The sequence below is a fragment of the Mirounga leonina genome, unplaced genomic scaffold, assembly GCF_011800145.1.
Source record: "Mirounga leonina isolate KUSES-001 unplaced genomic scaffold, KU_Mleo_1.0 Mir_94, whole genome shotgun sequence".
Taxonomy (NCBI): Eukaryota; Metazoa; Chordata; class Mammalia; order Carnivora; family Phocidae; genus Mirounga; species Mirounga leonina.
Window position 1 is genome coordinate 45,687,132 of NW_023270855.1, and position 25,224 is coordinate 45,712,355.

Sequence of the window (25,224 nt, forward strand, 5' to 3'; positions counted from 1 at the left end):
AGGAAGGAAGGAAGGAAGGAAGGAAGGAAGGAAGGAAGGAAGGAAGGAAGGGAGAAAAGAAAAAAAGATTTTTAAAAAGCACACTTTTTACTAGGGTGAGGGATGGCTGGAGGGATTGCTAGTGATGATCATAGGGGGATCACCATTATTTTCTGAACATGCTTTTATTCACACTTTACAACTGTTTACTGAATAATGTCCATATTAGATAGATGATAGATAGATAGATAGATAGATAGATTTTAATTTGGATTATCCTGGGCACTGTCACTGCTTTATTTTATCCTTTTTGTTCATATGGTTTTGAGCACTTTCATGGTCTTCTAACCTTTTTGTCCAACAAGCATCTGCCCTCCCCTTTTGGGTGCCAACAACCAACTGCCCAGGGAACATTCTGCAATTTTCAGTCCATAATATGTGGATGGCGTGAGCTTCATTACCCTCTCTCCCCACAAACCCACCTTCCCAAGTTGGAGGTCTTTGCCAATCATCAAAGCCCATTGCTTTGCTTTCATGATTGGCTCAGGGCAGGCACATGATCCTGTTTGCCCAATGAGATGCAATTCTGAAATTTTTGCTTGAACCACTAAAAAGAGAAGCACCCTTTTTACTTGGATGGCTGTTTTGAAGGATAACACAAATTTGCTGTGTCAGAGGTCACTACTTAAGAGAGATGTCCCAAGAGAGTGAACCTTACACAGAGAAAAACAGAGCCAAAGTTAGAGAGACACTGAGCTCCTGGATCCAGCCATGCCTGAAGCTAAACACTCCTACATTTTCAGTTATATGAGCCAATAATTTGTTCTCTTTTTTGCTGAAGTCGATTTGAAGTCTATTTTCTGTCTCTGGCACTGACAGAGACCACAGACCACAGCTTCTGGGAGTCAGGTGCAGAGCTGGGCATTCTACAAATATGGCTTCCGGTTCCAGCCACCATCCTATAAGATAGGAGAGGAAATACAGAGTAGGAATGGTGGCTGCCTGTACGAAGTTAAGTGCCAGAGCCAGGACTACACCTCAGACCTGACAGCAGAGCTCAGCTTTCTTCTCCGCACTGGATTTTGTAAGGTTTAAATGCTGTTAATACATGTCAGGTGCCTAGCTTATAACAAGTGCTCAGAAATTGCTGGTAATCCTGATCACTTACATATGTCTGCATAAGCCAGTTTCTGGGCAGAGAAAATAAAAAGATTTGGTAGGTAGCAGGGGTTATCAGGTCCCAAACTGGGCCATGCCCACAGAGCAGAGGTGAAGATCCAGTGCTACTCACCCCCATTCACCCCACACCCAGGCAGTAACCCAATCCATCCTAAACCCTGGTGATGAGTCAGAGGAAGCTGTGAGCCTGCTTATTGCGCAATGGCCAGACAATGACCCAAGGCCTCCTCCTGTTCCATTGACCCCCAGTCTGAGGAAGGCGAGGCTGAAGCGTCTGGTGACCAGGGCAGAACCCAGCCCTGCTGTTTTTGCTTTCTTCACTCATCAAAGAAAGCTGCTAATGCTAGTGTGGCCTGGGCGGGCTTCTCGGACCAGCCCATGGTCTCTGTAAGTCAGGGTGGATCTCATGCTCCCCATCACACTTAGGAAAAAAATCCACCCTCCTGGCGACTCAGGAGGCCCTCATCCCCCTTCCGCCTCCCTGGCCTCTCATTCCAGCCAGTCCAGCCTTCTTGCTGTACCACCTCCAGATCTCGGCATGCACTGGTGCTTCTGCTGACTGCTTCTGCATCGTTGTGGCACCTTCTCATTTTCAGATCTCTCCTCTGAAAGACCCTCCCTGAGAGCCTATCTGAAATCTGTCCCTGTGTGTGTCCCATGACCTGTGAACATCCCACTCTCTGAAGGCAGCTGTTTCCAGGGTCCTATCTGTTCCCCACTAGATCGACTGAGACCAGAAGCTGAAAGTATGTTCACCCTACCCAAACACTCCTGGGCTCAAGTTCCCTGTGTGATGCACAGAGGACACAGACATACCAACTCCTTAGTCTTAAGGTTTATTCTTTATCCTTTGAAGGGTCTGAGCACTTTAAGCCTCATTTAAAAAAAAAAAAGAAAAAAGATGTATTTATTTTGGAGTGCGAGAGCATGCGTGCGCGCGCGCACACACACACACACACACACAAATGTGAAGGGGGAGGGCAGAGGGAGAGGGAGGAGAGAATCTCAGGCAAACTCCCTGCTGAGCTCAGAGCCTGACACAGGGGCTCAATTTCACAGCCCGTGAAATCATGGCCTGAGCCAAAATCACGAGTTGGATGCTCAACCCAACTGAGCCACCCAAGCGCCCCTAAGCCTTATTTTATACTTGCCTATGCATTCTGTTTTCCTGGGTCCCCAGAGCTAACACAAACCTAGGCACAGAGGGAGAGTTAGGAAGTGTTTGTTAAATGAATCATTTTCGGCCTGGGAAACTCCTATTCATCCCTCAAAACCCACCTCAAATGTCCCCTCCCTCCAGAAAGCCCATCCTGACCCCTAAGAAGAGCTGTGTTCCTCACTCTAGGGTCACCCAGCCCTGTGTCCTTCTCCAACCAATCCTGACCCAAAAGGGCTGGGAATATCCAATTGTTGAATAGTTTCACTTTAGTTACACACCACATCCAAGTGTGAGCTAAGAAGTGAGTCCCTTTAAGGCACTTCCTGCTGCCTGCAGGATACGGTTTTCTCTCCTCTGCTTCATAGTCCTGCCTAGCTCCATTTGTTCCTGGCCAGCTTCCCCAGCATCATCTCCCACTCTTCCCTTTCTCACGTCCGCCACTCCAGCCTTGCTGCATTCTGCCACAGGCTGTCTCCCTGCCTAGAATGCCCTTCCTCTGCATCCAGGCCATAGCATTCCTCAGCATACAAGCTAAATTAAAACCTAAACTCCTGGGGCACCTGACTGGCTCAGTCGGAGGAACACACGACTCTTGGGTCTCGGGGTCGTGGGTTTGAGCCCCACATTAAGTGTAGAGATTACTTGAATAAATCTTAAAAAATAATAATAATAAAACAAACCTAAACTCCTGAGCATTCCTTTGTGGTCCAGCCCTTGCCAATTCTCCACCTGTTTGACAACGGAAAAGTGACTTCTCTCTGAGCCAGGCTGCCCTGTGTTAAATGCGGACGGCGGTACTCCTCGTTGCAGGCTCTTGGGAAGATTAAATAGATAACACATGTAAAGCACTTAGCTCAGTGCCTGCTTCCTCACAAGCATTCAATAACTGTTAGGGAAGAAAACCCTACCTCGAGAGGTTAGTTTTCATGCCTTGCTTTTCTGCACTGCCTTATATGGAATCTTAGTCAATCCGGGGTACCCATATCGCATAGAGGTGAATTCAGGCCATCGGAGCAGGAAGGCAAAGAGGAAAACCATCCAGGGCCCATCTTTGACTTCCAAACCAGGCCCTCATCAAAGTTTTGAACGGCAAAGCAAGAGCCAGGTTTGATTACGAAGCAAAAGGGGAGAACCTGAAGGAAGCCAGAAATGGCCAGGCATGGAACTCACCCTTTACCATGGAATAGGAAGGGGTTCACTGAGGACCTAGGCCCCTTGTGCCCCCCATCCCAGGCTGAGTGTAGGTGAAAGGGGGGGGATAAGGCAGGGCTGCCAAAGAGGGTAGCAAGAAGCTGGAACTGAGGGGGCAGGGGCCCAGGGGACGGCTTTATGGGAAGGCAGGACAGGGGCAGCGCCTATAGTCAAGTGCCTCCCTGGCAACCACCCATGCTGAGGGGATGTTTGGGATAGGCCTTCCAATGACACCACGGTGCCCTGAGACTTGAACACACCAACTGAACTCCCCACACAGACCCCTTCCCTGCAGCCCAAAAGCCCAGGACACTTATAGGCCCAACCTACATGACAGAAAAGAGGACTGGCCACCAGGGGGTAGACTGGCTGCAGAAGCCATGGAGCAGGCTTTTCCTTTTGGTGGCCCAGCGTCTGAGTCCCCTTCCAAGTCTGGGGAGTCCCCACAATGTCAAGGTGGCCCCACTGATAACAGAAGCTTTAAAGCCACTGGTATGACTGATCAAACGATGGGCCTCAATCCCCCTCTGTTCCTGTGTCCTGCCCTTTGCAACACTCCTATGTAGGTCTTCCTTCTTAAGTTTGAGGATATGTCCCCAGCCCTGATTCTGGACCTGTCATCTGCTTTGGCCAAAGGCATATGGGCAGAAGAGACAGCATATGGTTTCCAGTTTGGGACCTTAGAAGGCTCGCATGATTCTGCTTGTCCTCTGGTGGCTCTGTAGAGCATGTCGGCCAGCTGCTAGTCCGAGGCTGAGACAGGTGGATCTGAGACTTCCGGCTACTCCACAGCCTTGCACCAGGAGGCAGAGCATGCCCAGCCGAGGGCAGCCCAGAACAAGCACCCTCCAGCTGAGTCACAGACACATGAGAAAACAAACATCCGTTTTTGCCTGCCATTGAGACTTGGGGCTGTTTGTTACCCAGCAATAGCAACACACACTGAGGTACCCCTTCTCCCCACTCCCCAGGCAGCTAGGGCATTGACACAGGACATGGGCTAGGCCAACAGGATGTTTGCGCTCCGGAACAAGTGGTGCAAAGAAGTAGCATCGAGACAAGACAGGGGCATCTGGTTTTCAGGGGCAGCTATGGCTGAGTGCCAAGGGCAGGTGGCAGTGCCAGTTGAGGCATCTGGATTCCATGGTGATGGCAGAAGTGTCCCCACCCACCAGTTCCCCGGCATGATTTCAGCTGATCGCCCTGGCTGCCTCGCCTCCTTGGTTTCTACTGTTTTCTGAGCCTGGTTTTCCAGCCTTCCTGCCACTTTTGTGAGGAAATGAACAGGCTTCCAATGCACATTTTTGCCGTTTAAATCAGCCTGAGGCAGTTTCTGTTGCTTGCAATAAAAACCCTGGCTTATATAAGATGGGCAATCCCCAGCATGTTACATTTATAATATAATTTTGAAACTGTTTTGAGTTACAAGTATCAGACTATCTAACCACTAGTATCTTAAGCAACACAGGCATTGTGATTTCTCATAAAAAGGAGTCTGGAGGTCAGAGGTTCCAGGGTGGGACAGGTGGCTCTGTGATTTCAGCACTTGGGAGGAGGCATCGCTGCACCTCGCTTAACTTGCTCCTCATGGCCACAAGATGGCTGCAGAAGTTCCTGGCATCGTGTCCTCACAGGAAGCAGTAAGGGAAGAAAGGGGGCAATAAGGCCTCTCTTGTGTCCAGAAACCCCCACCCCAGACCTCCCCTTAAAGCTTGCTGGCCAGATCTGGGAAATGCGCCCAAATCAAAAACAACCCCGGCCAAAGGCGTAGCCAAGAATGGCTCAGCCAAATCCTAAATTAACCCCCAAGGCTGGGCACGCTGCTGCTGGCTCCAAATCAGGGCTCTGTTGGTGAGGAGGGAGAAATGGCAGCCGGGATGGCAATAAGCAGGGTCAGCCACAAGATGTAAGCTGCGCCTTGCTGTAGGCAGGAGTGCGGCTTCATGGCCCTCTTGCCCTTGGGGTCCACAGACAGATGGTACCCATGGACACTGGAATGGGTGTGGCTCTGCTCCCACCTCCCCACCCCAGGACCTCTCGTCTGTGCAGTAAACATTCGGACTGTGCCTCCGAGGCCAGGTGCCCCTAATAAAACCCAACCACCGAGTCTCCACCATGAGAAGCAAAATCTCGGGGCCTGTGAGAACACAGGAGAAGGAGCTACGTTCTTGGAGACAAAGCCAGGGGCAGGTTTCCAAGCTGGCCAGGTCCGGGGCAGATTCCCACCTCACACAGCTCCCCAGAGGCCCCTTTGGCCTAGCTTGCTGCGAGGCCCCAGAAGTCACACTTGGCCTGCCTCTAGCGGGCCTGAATCCCACCGTCCCGGGAGACAGTGTTTTCCCACAGCCTGAGCCCAGGTGTGGAGGGAGGCTCCTGCCGGCCGCATCCAGGGCCTTGGTGGGGAAGCAGGCCATCTGGAAGCACACAGGCTTTCCCCAAGCTCAGTCCCTACACGCAGTGGCTGGCCATTCATGGCCCAAGCCGCCCTGGGTGAAAGGTGAATGGAGGAGATGAGGTGACAGGCTCCAGACCCCTTCAGGGTGCTAAGTAGAGAGGCCCAGGCTGGTCCAAGGGTGAGTGTGATTGTGTGTGTGTGTGTGTGTGTGTGTTTTAAGGGTTTTTTTTTATTTGACAGAGAGAGAGACAGCGAGAGAGGGAACACAAGCAGGGGGAGTGGGAGAGGGAGAAGCAGGCTTCCCACAGAGCAGGGAGCCCGATGCGGGGCTCGATCCCAGGACCCTGAGATCATGAGGGTCCTGGGCAGATGCTTAACCATCTGAGCCACCCAGGCGCCCGAGTGTGATTGTGTTTGTGTGAGCAAGCACGTGAGCACGTCGTTGAGCATGCAAGCAAGGCTACGTGTGAGCACCAGTGTCCCCATGTGAGTGTGCATGTCACAATGCGTGAGTGCAGGTGTGCATGTGAGCTTACGCATGTGCGTGCATTTGTGTAAGCATGTGTGTGCAAATGCATGTTCCGCCTTTCTCTGAAGGACACAAACGTTCACAAACTGAAGATTCAAGCCAGTTTCTGCTAAATTAAAAACAGCTTTTTCGTGTTTAAAGTTTACAATACGAAAAATAATTTTCCTTTCTTCCGGGGGGGGCGGGTGAAGAGGGAGGGGCAGGGGGCCCCTGAGAACATTCCATGAACCAGCCCAGACGGTTATGCACAATCGACCCGGTTAGATACGGCAGCGCCCCCCCAACCCCACCCCCTGCGCCGGCACCCCTGCCAGCTCATTGGGGACAAGATGTTCTGAGGTGTGAGCTGATCTGGGGGGACTTGCAGCTGGCAAAAGATTCTCACTGCCCCCCCCTTAGGGGCCATGCCTCTAGCAGGGAAGGGTTCTCCTTGGGGGAGCTCAGGTTGGGGGGGGTAAAAAGGGACTGGAATGTTCTGGTAAGTCCCCAAGGGCTGCTGCTTTCGTTTCAATGCCCCTGGCAGCATGGGTTCCTTCCTGGTTCCCAACCAAGTTTTTATTTCAACGCTGCCCCCCACCCACACATCCGGCCTCGCTCTGGGGCCCCAGTGGCTGCTGCACAGGAGCACCAGGCCTGCGGGTGCATTTTGAGGGGGATCCTAGACGCCTCTCCTCTCAGAAAACTGTCTGTGAACAGCAGGCTTTCTCCACCAACATACAGCCCGGTTCGTGGTGAGGCCAGCCATGAAAGCAGGGGTTGGGGGCCATTCACAGAGCTCTTAGGCCCATACGGAATGGAGATGACTTCATGCTTCCTTTAGGACCTGCCCTGTGTCTCCCCCATCATGGCCTCCAGGGAGAGGGGCTCCCCAGCTCCCCAATCGCACACCCCAGGACTGAGCAGATGGAAACAACCTGCCAGGAGCTGGGGGCTGTCTGGTGGCAAAGGGCCAAGCCACCAGGCCCATGGAACAACCTGGAGAGAGTCTCTCCGAAGGCCACCCAGCCCAGGGCAGATTTGCCCTGTCTTCCTGGCACCCGGTGGAAGTTCTGGTCACACTTCTCACTGCCCCACACCCCGGAGCCAAAGGCCAGCCCCCCTTCCAGCTCCTCTGCAATGCTAGAAAAGGGCAAAGAGGGGAGGGGAGTCCCTAACCACATAGAGGACATGAGGAATCTGTGACCCATCAGGCCCCACAAGCTCAGCGCTGGGCCTGCTCCATCTTTTCACCATAACATTTTTATTAAATGAAGGAAAATATTAGGAGACGACATCTGCTAAGATATGAGGTTAATTCTTTACACGGTGAGTGGGTCACAGAGACACGACATCAATCATCCATTAGCAGCAGAAGAGACACTTTAAAGTTGCCCCGAGGGTACAAATCCCATTTATAAGACAGCAATGCCAGTGTCTTAAAAAAAAGCAAACCAGAACCCCCCCCCCAAAAAATAATAATAATAAACAGCTTTAGAGGTTTGACACCAAAACAAATGTGGCCGGAGATGCTGCAAAGCCCTTGAAGGGAAGAGGCCGCACCACCCACCTGACTTCCCTTGCTAAAGGGGCCCAGGCCTGGTGGCAGGACAACCTGAACACGGGACAAGGCGGGAGTGGAGGGCTGGAGAAAGGGAGAGAGATAAAAATCATGAGACTCGTAGGAATGCAGACACACTGTGAGTTCTAAAGCAGGTGTCACCCTTGAACCAGGGGGTGAGGACAGGAACGGGGGCATCTCGGCCCGCTCCTCATCAAGGCCCCACGAGACGCCCAGCGCCAAATGGAAGGCTGGCTGACTATGAGGACAGTCTCTGAGAGCTGGCTGTGTTTTTTCCTTCTGAAAGTGGACAACTGCACACACCGAAGGTACTGGGACCGAAGACCGGCATGGAGGCAAGTATGAGACTCTCCTCCAAGGCCACCCTCCCACCCCAGCAGCCTGGGCTTATTGGAGGCAGAAATATGCCCACCCTTGAGGTCAACCCTGAGCTGGGTGCTTCCCTGCCACCTCACCAGCTCCTGGAGGTCCATATGTTACAGAGTTTGGGGGTGGTGTTTATTTTAAAAAATAGATGGTGCAAGAAACTTGGGAGGGGGGCAGGGCACAAACCATGGATTTGGGGATCGACGTTAACGAGCTTGCATCGGAATGTCTGAGGCCACCAAGCTAGGGGAGGAGAGAAGTGGGACAAAGCCACACAACCACACCTCAAAGGAGACCCTGATTCCCTCAGTGAGCAGGGATGTGGGGCAGGAGAGGAAACCTCCTTGGGAGTGACTCTGCCGCCACGGCAGCCTCATCGGTGGCAGGCTCCCTCAGGGCGCACGAAGCCAGGACCTACTCTGGGAAGGAAGGAGGGACCCCAGAAGGGGACCTCATCAACACAACAGGCACCAAGACGTCAGCCCATGGGCCCGGGGTGGTTCTGTGGTTCTCGGCCCCAGTGTGCGCTCACCACACCCCTCGCAGAGACAGCCTGAGGCTAGGCCGGGTCCCAGGGGTCCCAGGGGTCCCAGGGGCTACCTCCTGGTCCCTGACTGGGGCAGCAGGACAGGGGCACAGGCGATGCCCGCGAAGGACTCTGGGAAGTGCAGGTCGCGCTCCCACTCGTCCGTCTCCGTGTTGTACACCTGCACGATGCCCGTCACATTGTTGAGGCGCCAGTTGTAGCCCCCCACGATATAGATCTTCCTATCCAGCAGGCAGCAGCCAGCCTCCGACTGGCCAGCCCTCATGGGGCTCACGCTGGTCCACTGGTCCGTCTCGGGCACGTAGTACTCCACCGCCAGCACGTCAAAGCAGCGGTCCACGTGGTCCATGCGGCCACCGAGGGCATAGATGCGGCCGCCGGCCCCCACCATGGCGTGAAGCACGCGGGGCTCGCTCATGGGTGCCTTGAACTCCCACTGGTCGGCGGCAGGGTCGTAGCAGTGCAGCGCCTTCTTGTCCTCCACGGAGATGCCGTAGCCGCCGGAGATGTAGAGGCGGCCCCCCACCGAGGCGCCCGCGTGGCCCCAGGTGCGGCGCTTCAGAGAGCAGGCGTAGCCCCACTCGTTGCGCCGCGGGCAGTACCGCTCGACCGAGGCCAGGCTGCCGGCCCGGTTGCGGCCGCCCGTGGCGTACACCATGCCGCACAGCACGTTCAGCTGGAACTGGATGCGGCTCTCCTGCATGGCCTGCAGGCGCAGCCAGCGGTTCAGGTGGGGGTCGTAGCGGTAGCAGGCGTCCACCGCGCCCTCGCCGCTGCGGTACTGCAGGTGCTGGCCCCCGGCCACGTACACGAAGTTGTCCAGGACGGCCACGCACGTGTGGCTGCAGCCCACCTCCATCTCGGTGAGCTCCCGGAAGTGGCGGGCGCCGGGCTCGGGCAGCTGGTACACCTTACTGCTGACAGAGCGGTCGCTGTCGGTATAGGGCGTGCCACCGAAGGCGACCAGGGAGGGCACGTCGGAGCGCACGACCGTGCGCGGGGACTGCATCTCGTGCTGCCGGAAGGGGAGCACCTGGTAGTTGAAGGCCTCCAGCAGGTACTGCCGACACAGCACATCCTCCAGCATGATGTCCAGCGTCTGCACGCTGTCCACCAGGTCTGACGACCGCATGAGCGGGAAGCGGATGTGGCAGAGCACGTGGCTGGCACGCGGCCGCCGGGCCGGGTCGTGCTGCAGCCAGCGGACCGCCGCGTGGAACAGGTCAATCTCGGCACAGCTCTGCAGCCGATTGCTCTGCAGGAAGAAGACCAGGCGCTCCAGCGGGAGGTGCAGGAAGTCCTCCTCCTCCGCGATCTGCAGGAAGTGCTGGAAGGTGAAGGCATCCACGGACTCCTTGAGTGAGGCCAGGCTAAAGGTGGTGGCCATGTGGCCGATGTTCAGACAGGTCTCTACACTCATGGCGGCCTTAAGAAACTCCTCGCACAGCTCCACCACGGGAAGCATCTGCAGGAACACGGCCGCACCCAGCACGTCCTGCACGCAGTCCAGGTCCAGCGTCACCTCGGCACTGTAGGCAAAGTCGATGATGTGCCGCAGGCCACGGGCGGACACGCCCTTCAGCTCGATGATGTCCTGGCTCGCCTCCCTCATGCCACCCGTGAACATGGCCCTGAAGTTCAGAAACACAGCATGTGGGCTCGGGGCAGCCAAGGGGCCTCATGGCCACCCAGGAATAGCCTGGCCCCTGGACACCATGAGCAAGGCACAGCCAACCAGGGGAAAGAGGTCAGATGCTCATTAAAGACATGTTAAAAAAATAAAAGATTTTTAATCCACCCAAGCCTTGTGTCTTCCTACAAACATCAGCTCCCCACTCTGCCCCTCCGCATGGGGCCACGTCCACCCTACCCAGAGGTGTGGAGTGCTGGGACCCCCCCGGCTCAGAGGGAGGGGCCGGGGGACCACTCATGGCAGGGCAGATACAGGTGGGCAGGAAGAGGCCAAACGTTGACTTTGGCCATGAGACAGGCGCCAGCCCCACTTTGGCACCCAGCCCTGTAAGACCACACACACGGCAGGCTCAGGAGACAAGGTGGGGACCCCAAGAACACCATGTACCATGGTTCTCAGAGCCGAGCCCCTCACCAGCAGGCACACGTGGGCAGGTGGCTCCACCTTCCCGAGCCCGAGTCTCAGTCCTACCACACAGGGATGGGGAGAGGGTGAGGGTCCCCAGGTCAGAGCACCCACTAGGAGGCCCTGCCAAAGTCACTGTCATCTCCAGACAGTCAGGAAAGCCCTCCAAGAATGGCCCACAGGAGGCCTAGTCCACTATGAGACACCCCCCACCCCCAGTGAGTGACACTAGCTGTCAGCCTTTCTGTCCTGCTCTGGAAAGTGGCACTAATGTGAGCACCAGTAAGAAAAACAGGACCTGGGTCACAGCACCCCATGGCCCTTGGGGAGCCCCCATCAGGAAGAGGGGCAAGAACCCCAGCACCCTCTGGGAGTTCATAAGAGGTTCCTCTCACGAGGCAAGCACACATTGTGACGGCTGACCAAGGAGAAGGAACTTCCCTCATCCATTCATCCAAGAGATGCCTGTCCCCCAGTCACACACCCAGTGTGGCCTGGGCTCGGGTCCCACAGTGGGGACAGCTGAGCTTGGTGCTGCTGTGGGGTCACCAACTAACAAGTGCCCAACACTCTGAGCAGCAGCACCATGGAGCCTTCTAGGAGCAAGGCTCGGGCAGCCCCCCGGACCCTGCCCCTTCTTGTCCCCATGAGTCCCATCAGCCCATCGAAGGCAGAGGCAGCCACGGCGACGGGAGGGAGCTTTGCCTTTTAAGGCCTCGCCGGCTGCAGTGCCAGCGCAGAGGAGCCTTTAAAGGGCATTTCTGGCTGGGCCGGCCCACCCGTCCCCAAATCCAGAATAAAAATAGAAACGGCGCCCCAGATGGCTTGGCTGCTCCGGCTCCCCAGAACAGCCTTGTTGAGCCTGGGGGGCGGGCAGCTGGGGGGCGCACCAGGCAAGCCATCCCAGCCTTGCCACCCTAGCCTCGAGGACCGTGCAGCCCTCGGAACACAGCTAAGCTGAGGCTCTGCGAGACAGTCTGCAGGGGCACTCCTGCCACCCCTGGCAAAGCGGGGCCAGAGCACCACCCCCAGGACAGCACCCCAGCTCTCCCTGGCAGGGTCACAGCCTGGCAGGAGGAAATGGCCAGCTGGTCACTGAGGAAATGAGGGAGACTGTCCTCCGCCCGTGACAGCCCCCAGCTGGTGAGAACGGCCCTAGCCCTGTTGCAAGGGGCCCTCACCCCCCACACACAACCCTGCACAGGGAAGGGGATTTTAGGAAAGGGCTCTCGCAGCAGACTGACCAGTACACCCAGAAAGGCCTCACCTGTCATGAGGGGACTATGACACAGCCTGGCATGCATGGGGACACCCATCTGGGCATCCCTCCTATTCCCTAGCCTGAGTACAGGAACCTATGGGGGCAGAGACTTGTGTCGGTCCTGTCTCTGCTGGATCCCCGAGGCCAAGCACAGGGCCTGGTACACACAGGTGTCAAATAAAGACAGAATGAAAACAAGGCCAAGCCCTGCCACTCCCCCAGGGCAGAAGCTGCTAATTGGGTGCCCACGGGCCATGCTATCCCCCAGGCATGTTCTGCTTGCCTGCACCATATCCCCCAAAAGTTTGAGAAAGTTACAAACCTAGAAAAAGCTCCAGGTTTACTGAATGTGTGGCCAGTACCAGCCACTTTCCCTCAGAGCCATCCTGGCTGGCTGGCTGGCTGGCTGGCGCTGAGATCACTCCCTCTTAGTTGGGTGGGCACTCTTTGGCCTATCCCCCGAGACCTGTGCTCACCTGAAGTAGTCGCTGCAGGCGGCCAGGACCACCTTGTGTGCATGGAAGGTCTCTCTGTTGATGGTGAGTACAACGTCCAGCAGCTGGCCCTGGGCACGGAGGGCAGCAAGACCCTGCAGGAGGCTGGTGCTATGGCCGGGCGCCGAGAAGGTGCACTTGAGAGCTCCGTTTTTGTCAGCCATGCTGCAGGAGAGCAGAAGTGGGGGCTGAGCTCAGAGGCCTCAGGTCTGTCTAGTCTCTGCCCAGGGACACTGGGCTGGCTCACCTGGGCTCTGAAGCTGCCCCCGGCGCAGGCAAAATCGCCAGAACCAGCTCTGGAGAAGCAGAAACAAAATCTGGGTCCCCATCGCATTGGCCACCTGCCTGGCAACTGGCCTTGGCAAAGGACACCGCCTCTCCGGCTTCCATTTGCCACCTGTGAAAGGGGCAGGGTTTCTCCTAGGGCCTGAGGAGGCTCTAATGCCCATTTTGGTTTTTAATTGAGCTAAGATTCACATAACATCGAATTCACCATTTTAAAGTGAACAATTCAGTGACATTTAGTACATACACAACGTTGTGCAACCATCACCTCTAGCTAGTTCCAGAACATCTTCATCCCCCACCCAAAATAAGACCCCACTCCCATCAGCAGTCCCTCTTCACCCCCCTCCTCCAGCCCCTGGCAACCACCAATCTGTCTTCTGTCTCCAGATTTGCTTCTTCTAGACACTTCATGTAAATGGAATCACGCACTGTGAGGCCTTTTGGTCGGGCTTCTCTCGCTCCACATGTTTGTGAGGTTCATCCATGTTGTAGCATGAATCAATGCTTCACTTCTTCTTTTTGTGGCTGAGTAATATTCCACAGTGTGGACAGACCAACTCTCCACATCACATCACTGTCCCCCATTCCCTAGCAAGCCGCCCCAGAGGGCAAAGCCCTCTTCTGTCCCCTGCAGAGGGTGGGGGTGGGATGAAGGTGCTGGCACGGAGCCCCAGTGCGGGCAACAGGGAGGAAACTACGGCTTCCAGGGCAGCTCTTCCAGGGCTGGGGGTGTCACAGGCCAGGAGAGGCCAACCTTCTTGGAGGCCCAGCTACTCTGACACCTGCCCAGTGAGCTCCTTGTGCTCAACACCCCAGGGGAGGGCAGCCACTTGACCACAAAGTCATTTTCCAAAGACTTTGGCTCTGGGCTCTACTTGGTGACTGCCCAGTGGAGGGGAAAGGCCCATTGGTCCTACTTTCCAGGGATAGGGACACAGTAAGTAGCTTGTCCATAGTCCCAGAGCTGTAAGACAACATAGCGGGATTTGAACCCAGGCCCAGGATGTGACAGAGCGGGTGGGATCCTCCTGTCTGTCATGGCCAATGAAGCAGGCAGGGGGTGGGGCACAGCAAACTGTGGGGAAGCCACAAAACCAAGAATATCTACCCTAAGAGGATGGGTTTGCCTATGGGGGTAGTTCAATGGGGGGATGGAGACAAGTTAAACAGAGATTGCTGTACCTCAAAATAAACGTTCTGGAGGCAAAGGTCGTCTTAGAACAAACAATGAAGTTTTAAAAAAAGAGAAGAGGTGAAAACAACCCAAATGTCCACCAAAGGGTAAATGGATAAACACAATGTGCTCATCCACACAATGGAATAGTACTCAGTCATAAAAAGGAATGAAGCTGATTCATGCTACAACGTGAATGAACCTCAAAAATACCACACTGAGTGAAAGAAGCCAGTCACACAAGGTCATAAATTATATGATTCCTTTTATATGAAATGTCCCGAACAAGCAAATCCATAGAGACAGAAAGCAGATTCGTGGTTGCCAGGCTGTGGAAAGAGGGTGGGGAGTGACAGCTAATGGGCACGGGGTCTCATTTGGGGGTGAGGGAAATGTTCTGGAACTTGATGTGTGCACAACACTGTAAATGCACTAAATGCTACTGAATTGTTCACTTTAAAATGGTAGATTTTATGTTATGTGAATTTCACATCAAATTAAAAAAGTAAGATTAAACAAAAGGATATCTGAGCTTTCTCAGGCCCTGCATAAAACCCCGCCATGACCACCAGCACCCTCACAGTGTATGAGGATTTCTGTGGTCCATTTCCCCTTGCCCTGCTCACCCCCACATCCCCTCCCCTCCAGCACCACTGTCCCTTCTGCTGTTTCATCTTGGAAAACTTGTTGACTATATTAAAGAATGAATGGTGTAGGAGGCCCTAATACATCACTTCACCCCCTGAACACAACGGGAGGGAACAATGCCATCACTTCTAGGGTCAGGCCACTGTGGGGTCAAGAACCCCCACCAGGACTCTCCCAGCCCATGCCTCACCCACCCCAGGCCAAGGCCAAGTCCTCTGCTCTCTCCCCACGGCCTCCAGCTCTCTGGAACTTGCTTTCCCATTCCTGGGACTGATGCCTGCCCACAAATGAGGGCCAGGAATGTGGGCACTGGTCTTTCCAAGAAAGCAGGAGAAAGAAGGCTCCTCAGCCCTCACTGTCCAGCAGCTCCCAAAACAATACTGGGGATAAAAGAGTTGATGCCAAGCACAGGGCATACTGTCGGTGCTCAATCAATGCAGCTGCTGCCAACTGGAGGTCCCTGACCTGCACAGGCCACCGGCCTCAGGGGCCCCTCCACGAGAGCCTCAGGAAAGGGGGGCAAACCAACCAAGGGGCAGAGGAGCTGTAGGGCCCTGGGGTGCTGACCACAGGCCTGCAAGGTACTCAGGGTCCCAAGGGTCTGGGACCTGGTGTGGGAGGGGGGAATGGGACATGGGACATGGCATGGGGGACACGGGACATGGCAGGGGAGACATGGTCTGCACTTGGCAGACCTCCCACCCCTGGGAGGCTGCAGCGCATGCTTCAGAACTCAGCACTGTGCTCCCCTGGGCTGGTAATGCTGGGACGCCAGGGTGTCAGTGGCCAGAGCCTGGGTTTGCCCAGGAGATTTGGCATGCAGCCCCCCTGAAGGCCACAGAGACCCAGAAAGACTCCAAGTCTCTAGCTTGGTCTGGTCGCCTATCCCTGCCAGGTGGAGGGGATGCCCACCTCACATGCCCCCGTTCCCCTCCCACTGTTACATCCAGCCCGTCATGCCTGACCAGGCCACTGCTGGGAGTTCAAGTCTCTGCTCTTCCAGTTTCCCACAATGAACTCAAGTTCTGTGGATCACAAAGAGAATGTCACTGGCATGGACCCTCGGGCTTCAAAGTGTGCCCATCCTCTGGTCAGGGCTGCCCTCCAGTGTACAGCCCCCACCAGGACATCTCCAGACGGGCTCCCACTGTGTCCTCCCACCAACACCCCCCAACAGGCCTCCAGTCTGCCCAAGATAAGGCCACATGCTACATGAGCCTCCAAGAACCCTGGAGGTGCTCAGGTCTGAGCCCCCTCCCCCTGCCCTCCTCTTGCCTCACTGGCATTGTCAGCCTCCTGCCCCTTTCCCATGGGTGGGGACACAAGAGCGAAAGAGATGGAGAGGCCCTGCCTTCACTGGGTGCACAGTCTGGGGAATGGAGGCCCAGAGTGGCCAAATAATCCAGAAGCAGCTTCACATTGCAGTGCTGAGTGTCCCACAGCTGGGGAGGGGAAAGGATCCTGGAGCAGAAATATGCAGAGGCCAGAAAGTTGGGGTGTTCCCAGCCCTGCCACCCCCACAGTTAGACAGTGACCCCAGCCTCTCCCTTGGAGCAGAGGGCTTGGCTGCATCCTGGGTGTTGGTCCCAAAGGCCTGGCTTCCACAAAAGGCCTGCCCTGAGAAGCCCACCCTCTCCCTGCAGCCCCACCTGGGGCCCAACCTGCACCAAGACAGCACAGGGAACCACCTTCCCCCACACCACAGGCCCCTCCTGCCTGGGGCCAGCATTCGACTTCTCTGTGGAGCACAGAGGCCTAGAGGCCAGGGACAGCTGGTGTGACCCCTCAGGGCCTCCCTCCCAGGGCCAGGGAGTGAAGAAGAGGCACATCTCAAACTTCACCATGCGGTGAATAACCAGGGACCACAACGAGACTCAGACTCAGACTCGGCAGGTATGGGCAGCCCTGGGGACAGAAGTGCCACTCCCCACAGACCCCACTCCACACTGATGAAGCTGTAGGGTGTAAGAAGTGACACACAGACACCATCAACATGCCACCTTCATCATCAGGATCCATTAGAGTCACACACATCCAGAGCCTGGCCCTAAGCAGAGTGTCTCAAGGTTGGTCCAGGACCCAAAGGTGGGAAGATGCAGCTCAGTGAGTGAGAGAGACATGCTCCTCCAGGAAGCCTGCCAGGGCCACACCATGGCCCTTGCCCCACCAGGCTCTACCCGGTTACTGGTATGAGAGGTAGAGGGCAGGATTCCGACCCCTGCTCTGCCATCCATCAGCTCTGTTACTTCAGCACATACTCTTGTCCTCTGGGTCTTCACTTTCTTGGCTGTCAAAAGAGGCAGGCAGAAGCATGGATGTCATAGGGCTGCCATGAGTTTCTCCCTCGTCCCCATCACCTCCTGGTAAATGAGGGGCCGCAGCTACTTCCCTCAGCTTCCCTTTGGGCTGAGGAGGTGGCACGGCCCAGAGAGGGGCCGCATCCTGTCACCACCCATACAAGCCACCCACATGCCCCTGAATGGGGCCAAGTGCTTAGAAACTTCAAGCTTGGAACCACTCACAGAGCACTGGCACATGGCAGATGCCTCTCTGTGGACAACTTGCCTCATAGATTTTGTACATGTGTGCCCCCTCCTACACCCCAGCCTTTGCCATTTTGCTTTCAGCTGGCTTCATTTTTTTCTTACAAGTTTCTGACTGATTATGAGGCAGGGCCAAAGGACTTCATGTGCTTCCTCTAAGCTCCAGGGATTGGCATGCACATGCATGCCTCCACCAGAAGAAGATTTTACACTAGGGGAAACTTCATTCTGGTGCTGGCTGGTCCCTGGACATACGTCTACTATGGTCCTCCATATATAAAGAGCACCAAAAAATCAATATAAAACCAGCAATCTCACAGAAAGATGCACAAAGGATGTGGGCTGATCATTCATAGGAAAGGAAACACACCTGGCTGGAGAGACCTAAGAGTCAGTAGGGCTCACAATAAGAGAAGTGCACTCAGCAAGGGACTGGCTTTACCCCTCGTGTGAGCAGAAGCATTGGCTGTCTGGGAGTAGACACTCACATCGGTTCCCAGTGGGAGTGTGAAGTGGAACAATCCCCAGGAAGGCAGTTCAAGAGACCTAGCAAAATTCTAAAGTCTCACATCCTTGATCCAGCAAGTCTGCTTCTGGGATTTATCTGAGATATACTTACATGTACAAGATGATGGACGCAGGAGGATATTCACCAAATCCCGTTTCTGGGGGCCAAAGATGAGAAACCAGCTAAACTAACCTTCCAAAGGGGTATAAAGAATTATTGTACCTTCTGACAAAGGGCTGGCCTTCAGCTGAGCACAGAAGCATGAAAATGCTCCTCTGTAGGAGTTAGGACACCCCTCGCCCAGAGCCCCCGACCAAGCCCATCGCACAGCTGCTCACAGGGTATGAGGCCTGAGATGCACTGAGTGGGGAGGAAACGGCTCCTTTCTGTACACACCTCATCCTCCCCCAGGCCCTTCTCCTCACGCCCCTGGCAAGGCTCATGGTACCTACGAGGCTGATTTTCCCCTCTCATCTCACAGATGGTACAGCTGTCCCTGAAGCTCCCATCAACGCCCCCCACACACACCTCACAGCCTCTGAGGAGCTCAGGGAAGGAGGGAGGAAGCTGGCAGGGGCTGGAGTCCCCAGGACAGACAGGCTTGGCTGGGCGGAGGTGGGCAGGAGGAGGAGGGAGGGCTGAGGCCTGGGACCGATGACTAAGGGAAGGACCCATTACTCAGGCCAGCCCAGACAGGGGGCGGTCGGCACGGCGGGGCCACGGGTCCCCAGGAAGGCGGCGGCGGCAGCCCTGAGCCTGTCCGAGTCTCCAGACGGCCACCCGAGCCACGGTCACCCGCACTGAGTCATCGGAGCCAATGCGTCAGCAGCCGGGTCAGGACGTCTCTGGAGGCCGCTTATTGCCGCCCCAGCTGCACCCTTGGCCTGGATCTGGCCTCGGAGGGGCTACGTGTGCCCCCTCAGGTCTGGCCTGGGCTCAAGGCTGTCCTGACCCCCTACTCCCATACTGCATCCCCTACTACTGTCATTAGGCACCCCTGGCCAGGCCCAGGCCTGTGCTGGACATGGGGACACAGCCACTGTGTCCCTTAGAGTTTCCCCTACACCAACGCTAACATAAAGTGGGACTGGGTAGGGTAAAGACCCCTCCAGGTGGACCACCTGTGGCAAGGCGTCCACAATCCCCTGGGGGTCCTCAGCTGGCCAAGCCCTTTGCCCACGTTGTCTCCAGCTCCTGGCTGGCACCCCCGGTGTGGGTTCCTTCCCCCTCCGACACCAGTCCTTCATGGGGTCACCCCCAGATACACCATGGGCTGGAATATTTGTTTAAGGGTCTGTTTTAGGGGGACCCAGCCCAAGATAAGATGGCCAAGTGGGGAAAGCCATAGGAAGTGCAGGACCACACCAACTGTGGTCCCCGTGCCCCAGTGACAGGGACCCACAGTGGAGGTGGGGGCTGCCCTGGAAGCGACACCTCGTGGGGTGGGTGCTCCCCCACTCCTGCCCTCATCTGGCTGCTGGCCCTGGTCTCCATGGTTGGTTTCCCAACCCTACAGGAGAGATCTGAAGCCCCGGAACAGTTCTTTTCACTGGAATGTTGAAAAAAAAAAAAAAGGGAAAGGCAAGAACAAGAAAGAATTTCATGGAAACATTTCTTTGGGGTTTTGTAAAATCCTTTCCCACCCCCACATGGAGCCCAAAGCTCGGGCCAGAACAGAGTCTGACGGTATTGCCCCTTTAACATACTGTTCTGACATGCAAATTCCCTCACTTCCCCTCAAATCGGAGAGCACTTCCACTTTCAAAGCCAATTTTGGTTTTATTGTCCATGGGGCTCGATGGAGCGCAGCAGCGCCGCACAGCTGGTTGGCTCACACCCCGGCCGATGTCGTACCAGGGAGCTCCAGGCCACTCCACCCGAGGGTCCCGGGTGCATCAGCAGGGAAGATGCCGCACGTCACCGGAGAGAGGGGACAGAGACCCAGAAAGAAGTGGGGAGGGAGACCGGGAAAGGGGGGTAGACAGAGACCCAGAAAAAGGGGGATAGAGACCCAGAGAGGGAGACAGAACCCGGAGGCGGGGTGGGGGCTGGAGAAGCTCTGGCAGCCAGCTGGTCCACCTCTCTGCCCTATTTCACACAACACCCTCCCCCGACCCCCTGTCCTCCAGCCACACTGGAAATTTCTCTGCCTTCTCCCTCCTATCCACCTCTGACTCTTAACAAGGCAGGCCCACTGACTGAGCACATGCCAGGCGTGGTTCTTCACATGCAACCGCATGAATCCCCCTCCAAGACAGGGAAACTGAGGCCCAGCACAGCCCCTACAGTTGCAAGCAGCTCCAGCACTGGCTTCTACTTCTTGCTCTACCACAACCTGCTGACTGCCAAGGCCAAAGCGCTGGCTCCTAGGCACGCAGCTCCGTGGGGAAAAGTGCATCTGAGCCAGAGTCCCATATGCCCCACAAAGGCAGACACCCCCAGCTACTGTTGCCATGGTTACCACAATATTTCACAGCTCCGGGTACTGTGCTCCCAGCCCAAAGGATAGAGTCACCATGTTCTGGCACCTTGCACGGGCCCTCAAGTGCTCAGGCTGGCCCGCAGCCCCCATGCTCACGTCAGTGTGCTTTCTCTGGGGACTGCTCACCAGAGGCTGCCCCGCCCTCCTCACCCCTCAGGCGGCAACAGCCCATTCCTGGGGCTATCCCTCCTGATAAGGGCTTGATCCCTGGGCTCCCAAGGGAGCAGACAAAAGAATGGGGCTTCTGGGTCGACAAGCGTGGAGCTCAGGAGCAGATGAAGGTCCTCACTGCAGTGTCCCAGCAGGCCAGGACACCAAAGCACTAACAGACATCTAGGGGGGAACAAAGACTCAGAGAGTGAGGGACAGAAACCCAGACGGGGAGGACAGACACCCAGAGGGAAGGAGACAAAGACCTAGAAAGGGAGAGAAGAAATCCAGCCAGGGCCCCTAGATCCCATGTCTCCCCACCGAGCCTGGGCCCTCTCTATGCCATCAGTGGTTGTTTACTTCTCATTCCTGGTCATCATGCTGTTTTTTTCCCACGTCTTCTTCGATAATTTAAGACAGGATGCCCAGCGCCAAGGCCTATCTGCGCACCCCATGAGTGGATCTGTGCCAGGAGGGCAAGTGCACCAGGCCGATGGACAGGGGCAGAGTCTCCTCCGCTCCCTCCCACCCAGCCGGAGGCGTGGGAATGGCCAGAGCCCACTCTGAGTCCATCCTGGAAACATGTTGCCTACAGAGATGCCCTCCCAGAGTCCTGCAAAGGAGCCCCAGGCCACACTTGCTCACTTCACCTTCTTCATGCCATCACCATCATAGCTATCTCCCTACGTGTATGTCCTTGGCTCCTGCCTGTCTGGGCTCACCAGGCAGTGACAGGGTAACAGAAGAGAGGGGATGTCAGGTAGTTCCCAGCAGGAAGTAACAGTGCCACCTGCAGGCACCTGGGGCTGGCAACTCCTGAGAGCCCCCACATGACAGCCAGGGAGCCTTGGGGTGGAAAGGTCATCGAGGCAGGCAGGCAGAGGTTCTGGAACCCACATCCACCTTGAAAGAACCATCCTGGGGCCCCTGGTGGCTCAGCTGGTTAAGCGACTGCCTTCGGCTCAGATCATGATCCCGGAGTCCTGGGATCAAGTCCCACACCGGGCTCCCGGCTGGGCGGGGAGCCTGCTTCTCCCTCTGACCCTCTCCTCTCTCATGCTATTTCTCTCTCTCTCAAATAAAATAAAATCTTTAAAAAAAAAAAAAAAAGAAAGAAAGAACCATCCTGAATCCTCCCAAGGACCAAGGACCCAGCATGGTAAGAGAAGTAAAGCTTCACGGGGCTTGAACTCATAACCCTGAGATTAAGACCTGAGCTGAGAGCAAGAGTCAGACACTTAGCCAACTGCGCCACCCAGGCGTCCCGAGAAGTAAATTCCCCAGGGCTGGAAGCAGTGGCTGGGGTCTGCCTCCACATAGCACAAGCCTCACAGTGAGACCCTGGCGAGCCTACCCGGAAGCCCGCCCAAGATTCCGTGTCCACAGAGCCTGGCGTGGGGTGGCCACACTTGGTGCCGGCTCCACTCCAGGCAGGCCCTGCCAACTCGGTCATCCTGCTTTTCTATGACAGGGACAAACCACATGGATCCCTGCATTCCCCAAATATCCACTGGGTCACAGCCAGAACTCTGCAGGCACTGCCCACCCTCCCACCTGGGTAAGCTAACAACATCAAACCCCATCACTCTCCCGCCTCAGCCCCCCGTGGCCCTCCACAGCCTCATTCTTCATGGGCCACTGTCAGCCCAGTGTCCCTCGAGCTAGGCTGTGACCTCCTGCCCAGGCCCTGTGCCATCACCCCAGCCTCTGACTAAGCCTAGGACACACAGGGTCCTGGCCACTGCTGATGGACAGGAAGACCCTGTGGCAGCACTCCTCCAAACCCAAACCTGCTCTACTCTGGCCACTTCTCAAGCCTAGAAAGAAAAGTGGACACCCAGACCCTACTTCCCTCACCAGCAGCAAGCTGTCTTCACACTACCTCTGCCCCTCCCTGCCCTGCAGTGAGCACCCCCCATGCAGGGCTGTGGGCCAGGGTGTGTACAGACGTGGCTCCCAGCTCACCTCCCAGTGGGCAATACGGAAAGGAGGATACCACTATTATCACCATCTTACAGACGGGGACACTGAAGCACAGAGAGGTTCAGGCACCCACCCAAGGCCACACAGCATACAAAAGGCCTTGGCAGGTGCCGGCCTCTCTGTAACCTCAGATGGGTAGGCCCCATATCACCTCCATGATATAGATGGGGAGACCAAAGCTGGGCTGAGACCACTCTCCAAGGACAATGAACCATGACTGAACATAGAGCTGGCCAGCAGGAAGGGCAGGCTGTGGCTCCTCAATGCTGGCAGGGCAAGGGTGTGGACTATCCCACCAATCCTCCAGCCACCATGAGGGACGTAATCCCACTCTGCCAGGTCACACTGGGAGAGCCTCACCCAGGCCCCTATGCCCCCCGAGCCCAGCTCTACTTGTCTTCCCTGATCATTGCTCCATCTGGTACACCATCCATCAGTTTCCAGCCTATCTCTCCGAGGCTAAAACAGGAGCCTCACCAGGGGAGCACAGGGCAGGTTCTATCTCCTGCTGTGTTCCAGCACCTGGCACCATGTGCTCAGAGCTCAGTCATGCTCACTGACTGGATGGCTGAATGGCTGAGTGGGTAGATGAGTGGGTGGATGGATGGATGGATGGATGGATGGATGGATGGATGGACAGGTGGGTGGATAGGTGGGTAGATGGATCGGTGAGGTGGCAGGTAGATGGTTACCAGGTGGTAGCATTGGCTGGCTAGAGCCTGACTCATATCTCTGCTCGCTGCAGATACCTACTGCATATACCTGCTCTCTTCATCCCCTCCACGAAACCTCCTGGTCCAAGTTCTGGGACTGGGTATGTTATCCTTTGATTGGGCTCAATCCAGGAAGCACTGAACAGGATTTTTTCTAGAATGTCTGGCCTCCACACTTTGCTCATGCTGTTCCCCGTGTTGAAGGGCTGACTCCTCCTGCCCCCCCACCTTCCTCCTTATGCCACACTTCCAAGGCCACCAGCTTTTCCATGCACCCCTGCCACGTTACCCTCTGAGCCTTCTGAAAGGAGAAGCTCTCCCCTATGGCCATGTTTGCCCTCATGACCCAGCCAGGGTTCTCCACAGCCTCTCTTTCCCCTCAAAGCCCAGCCAGGGCCTCCATGTGAGGGGCGGCAGGGGCAGACGAGTGGACAAGTCTCAGGCTGAGGCTATGCCACCCACTGACACAAGGCCGATCCCAGGCAGAGCCCATCCCCCCACATTACCCCCACTGCACTGGGCTTGGAGACAGAGCCATTTGAATAAGCAAAACCCCTTCACTCTAGAGGTCAGGCAAGTAGGTGTATGACTATGTGGCCCCAAAGCACCACTCACTCAGAAACCTAGTGAGATTCTAGCACTGCCAAATTCCAACATCTCAGTGTCCAGCCCAGCTACCTCACCTGCAGGACAGGTGCTGAGGCCCCAAAATAGACAGTTCTGCCAAATGGCACATGCTCATGACCAGTGGTGCTAGGCCAGACACAGGCAGGGGGTGCCAACATCCCTCCCCTCTTCTGATAAGGGCCTCCTGTTTTCCTCAGGGAACCTCCTATTCCCCAGTGGTAGGAATCAGAAGACCCCATCTCTGGACTGGAAAGGGAGACTCATGACCAATTAGAGCTTCCCAGATCCCTGGCCACAGGATGGGGGTGTGACCCATGTGATCCAATCAGAGCCTTCCCTGGGACTTTTGCTGGAGCGACCAGAATGGAAATTAGTGTTCCCCCTGGGGTTGCAAGGCTAGGTCACCTTGCCCAGCCAGGAGGGAAGGCAGAGCTGAGAGAAAGGAGTCACGGAGTCCAAGGGAATCATTTGAGCCCTGAATCTCAATGTACCTAAAACTAGAACTCTCCCTGAACCTTTTTTTGTTTTTAATGTGAACAATGAACTTTTCTTTTCTTTTTTTTTTTTTTAAAGATTTATTTATTTGACACAGAGAGAGAGACAGCTAGAGAGGGAACACAAGCAGGGGGAGTGGAAGAGGGAGAAGCAGGCTCCTGGCTGAGCAGGGAGCCCGATGTGGGGCTCGATCCCAGGACCCTGGGATCATGACCTGAGCCGAAGGCAGACGCTTAATGACTGAGCCACCCAAGCGCCCCTGAACTTTTATTTTCTAATATAAGGCAGAGAATTGAGTTTCTGGCGCTCATGACCGAAGGGGGCCTTCAATGTTAGAAGCCTCTGATCCAGGGCTCCTGTCCACCACGTTCCAGATGAGCCTCAGAAAAAACCACCATGGAGTTACCACTTCTCCAGCTGCCGCCTCTCCCTGCGCAGCACACGGGCTTTCTACCCCGGGGATGGGAGGGGCAGGGAGGGTTGAGGAAGTACAAGCTGGGTGATCTGTAGCAAGTGGGTAGTGGCCGAACTCAGCCTGAGTCCTGCCTGCCTGTGACAAGACAGCCAGCTCCCCATGAAAGGTCAGCAAGCTCCCCATGTACCCCACCGCGAAAGTTCAGCAACTCTAAATGCTAAAACGCTGGAAGCAAGCCTAAGGCTGGAGCTGCAGGGCTGTGCTGTGCCATCAGCCTCGGCAAGAAAAACACCACCCCTTGCTTCTGTAAGTGACTCCCGTGGAGCATAAACATTTGTGTGCTCCCAACTGCCCTGCCTCACCCCCTTGCATGACAGAGAGCGGGAGAAAAGAGAGCAAGAGGCACTCTCCTGGGACCCACCAGATTTCACCAGGGCAAGCA

The 25,224-nt window shown here is 55.8% G+C and overlaps 1 protein-coding gene across 1 annotated transcript in view; it reads right to left on the bottom strand.

Annotated features, from left to right (window-relative positions):
• Nucleotides 1–6,932: 6,932 nt before the first annotated feature.
• The window catches only part of KLHL26 (kelch like family member 26), a 28,615-nt gene continuing 10,323 nt past the window's right edge, over nt 6,933–25,224 (bottom strand). The window contains exons 2-3 of the mRNA XM_034997628.1: nt 12,739–12,921; nt 6,933–10,534 (exon numbers count right to left, since the gene is read on the bottom strand). Coding sequence (XP_034853519.1) covers nt 8,953–10,534; nt 12,739–12,920 — 1,764 coding nt within the window. The 5' untranslated portion in view covers nt 12,921 and the 3' untranslated portion in view covers nt 6,933–8,952. The remainder of the gene's footprint in view (nt 10,535–12,738; nt 12,922–25,224) is intronic.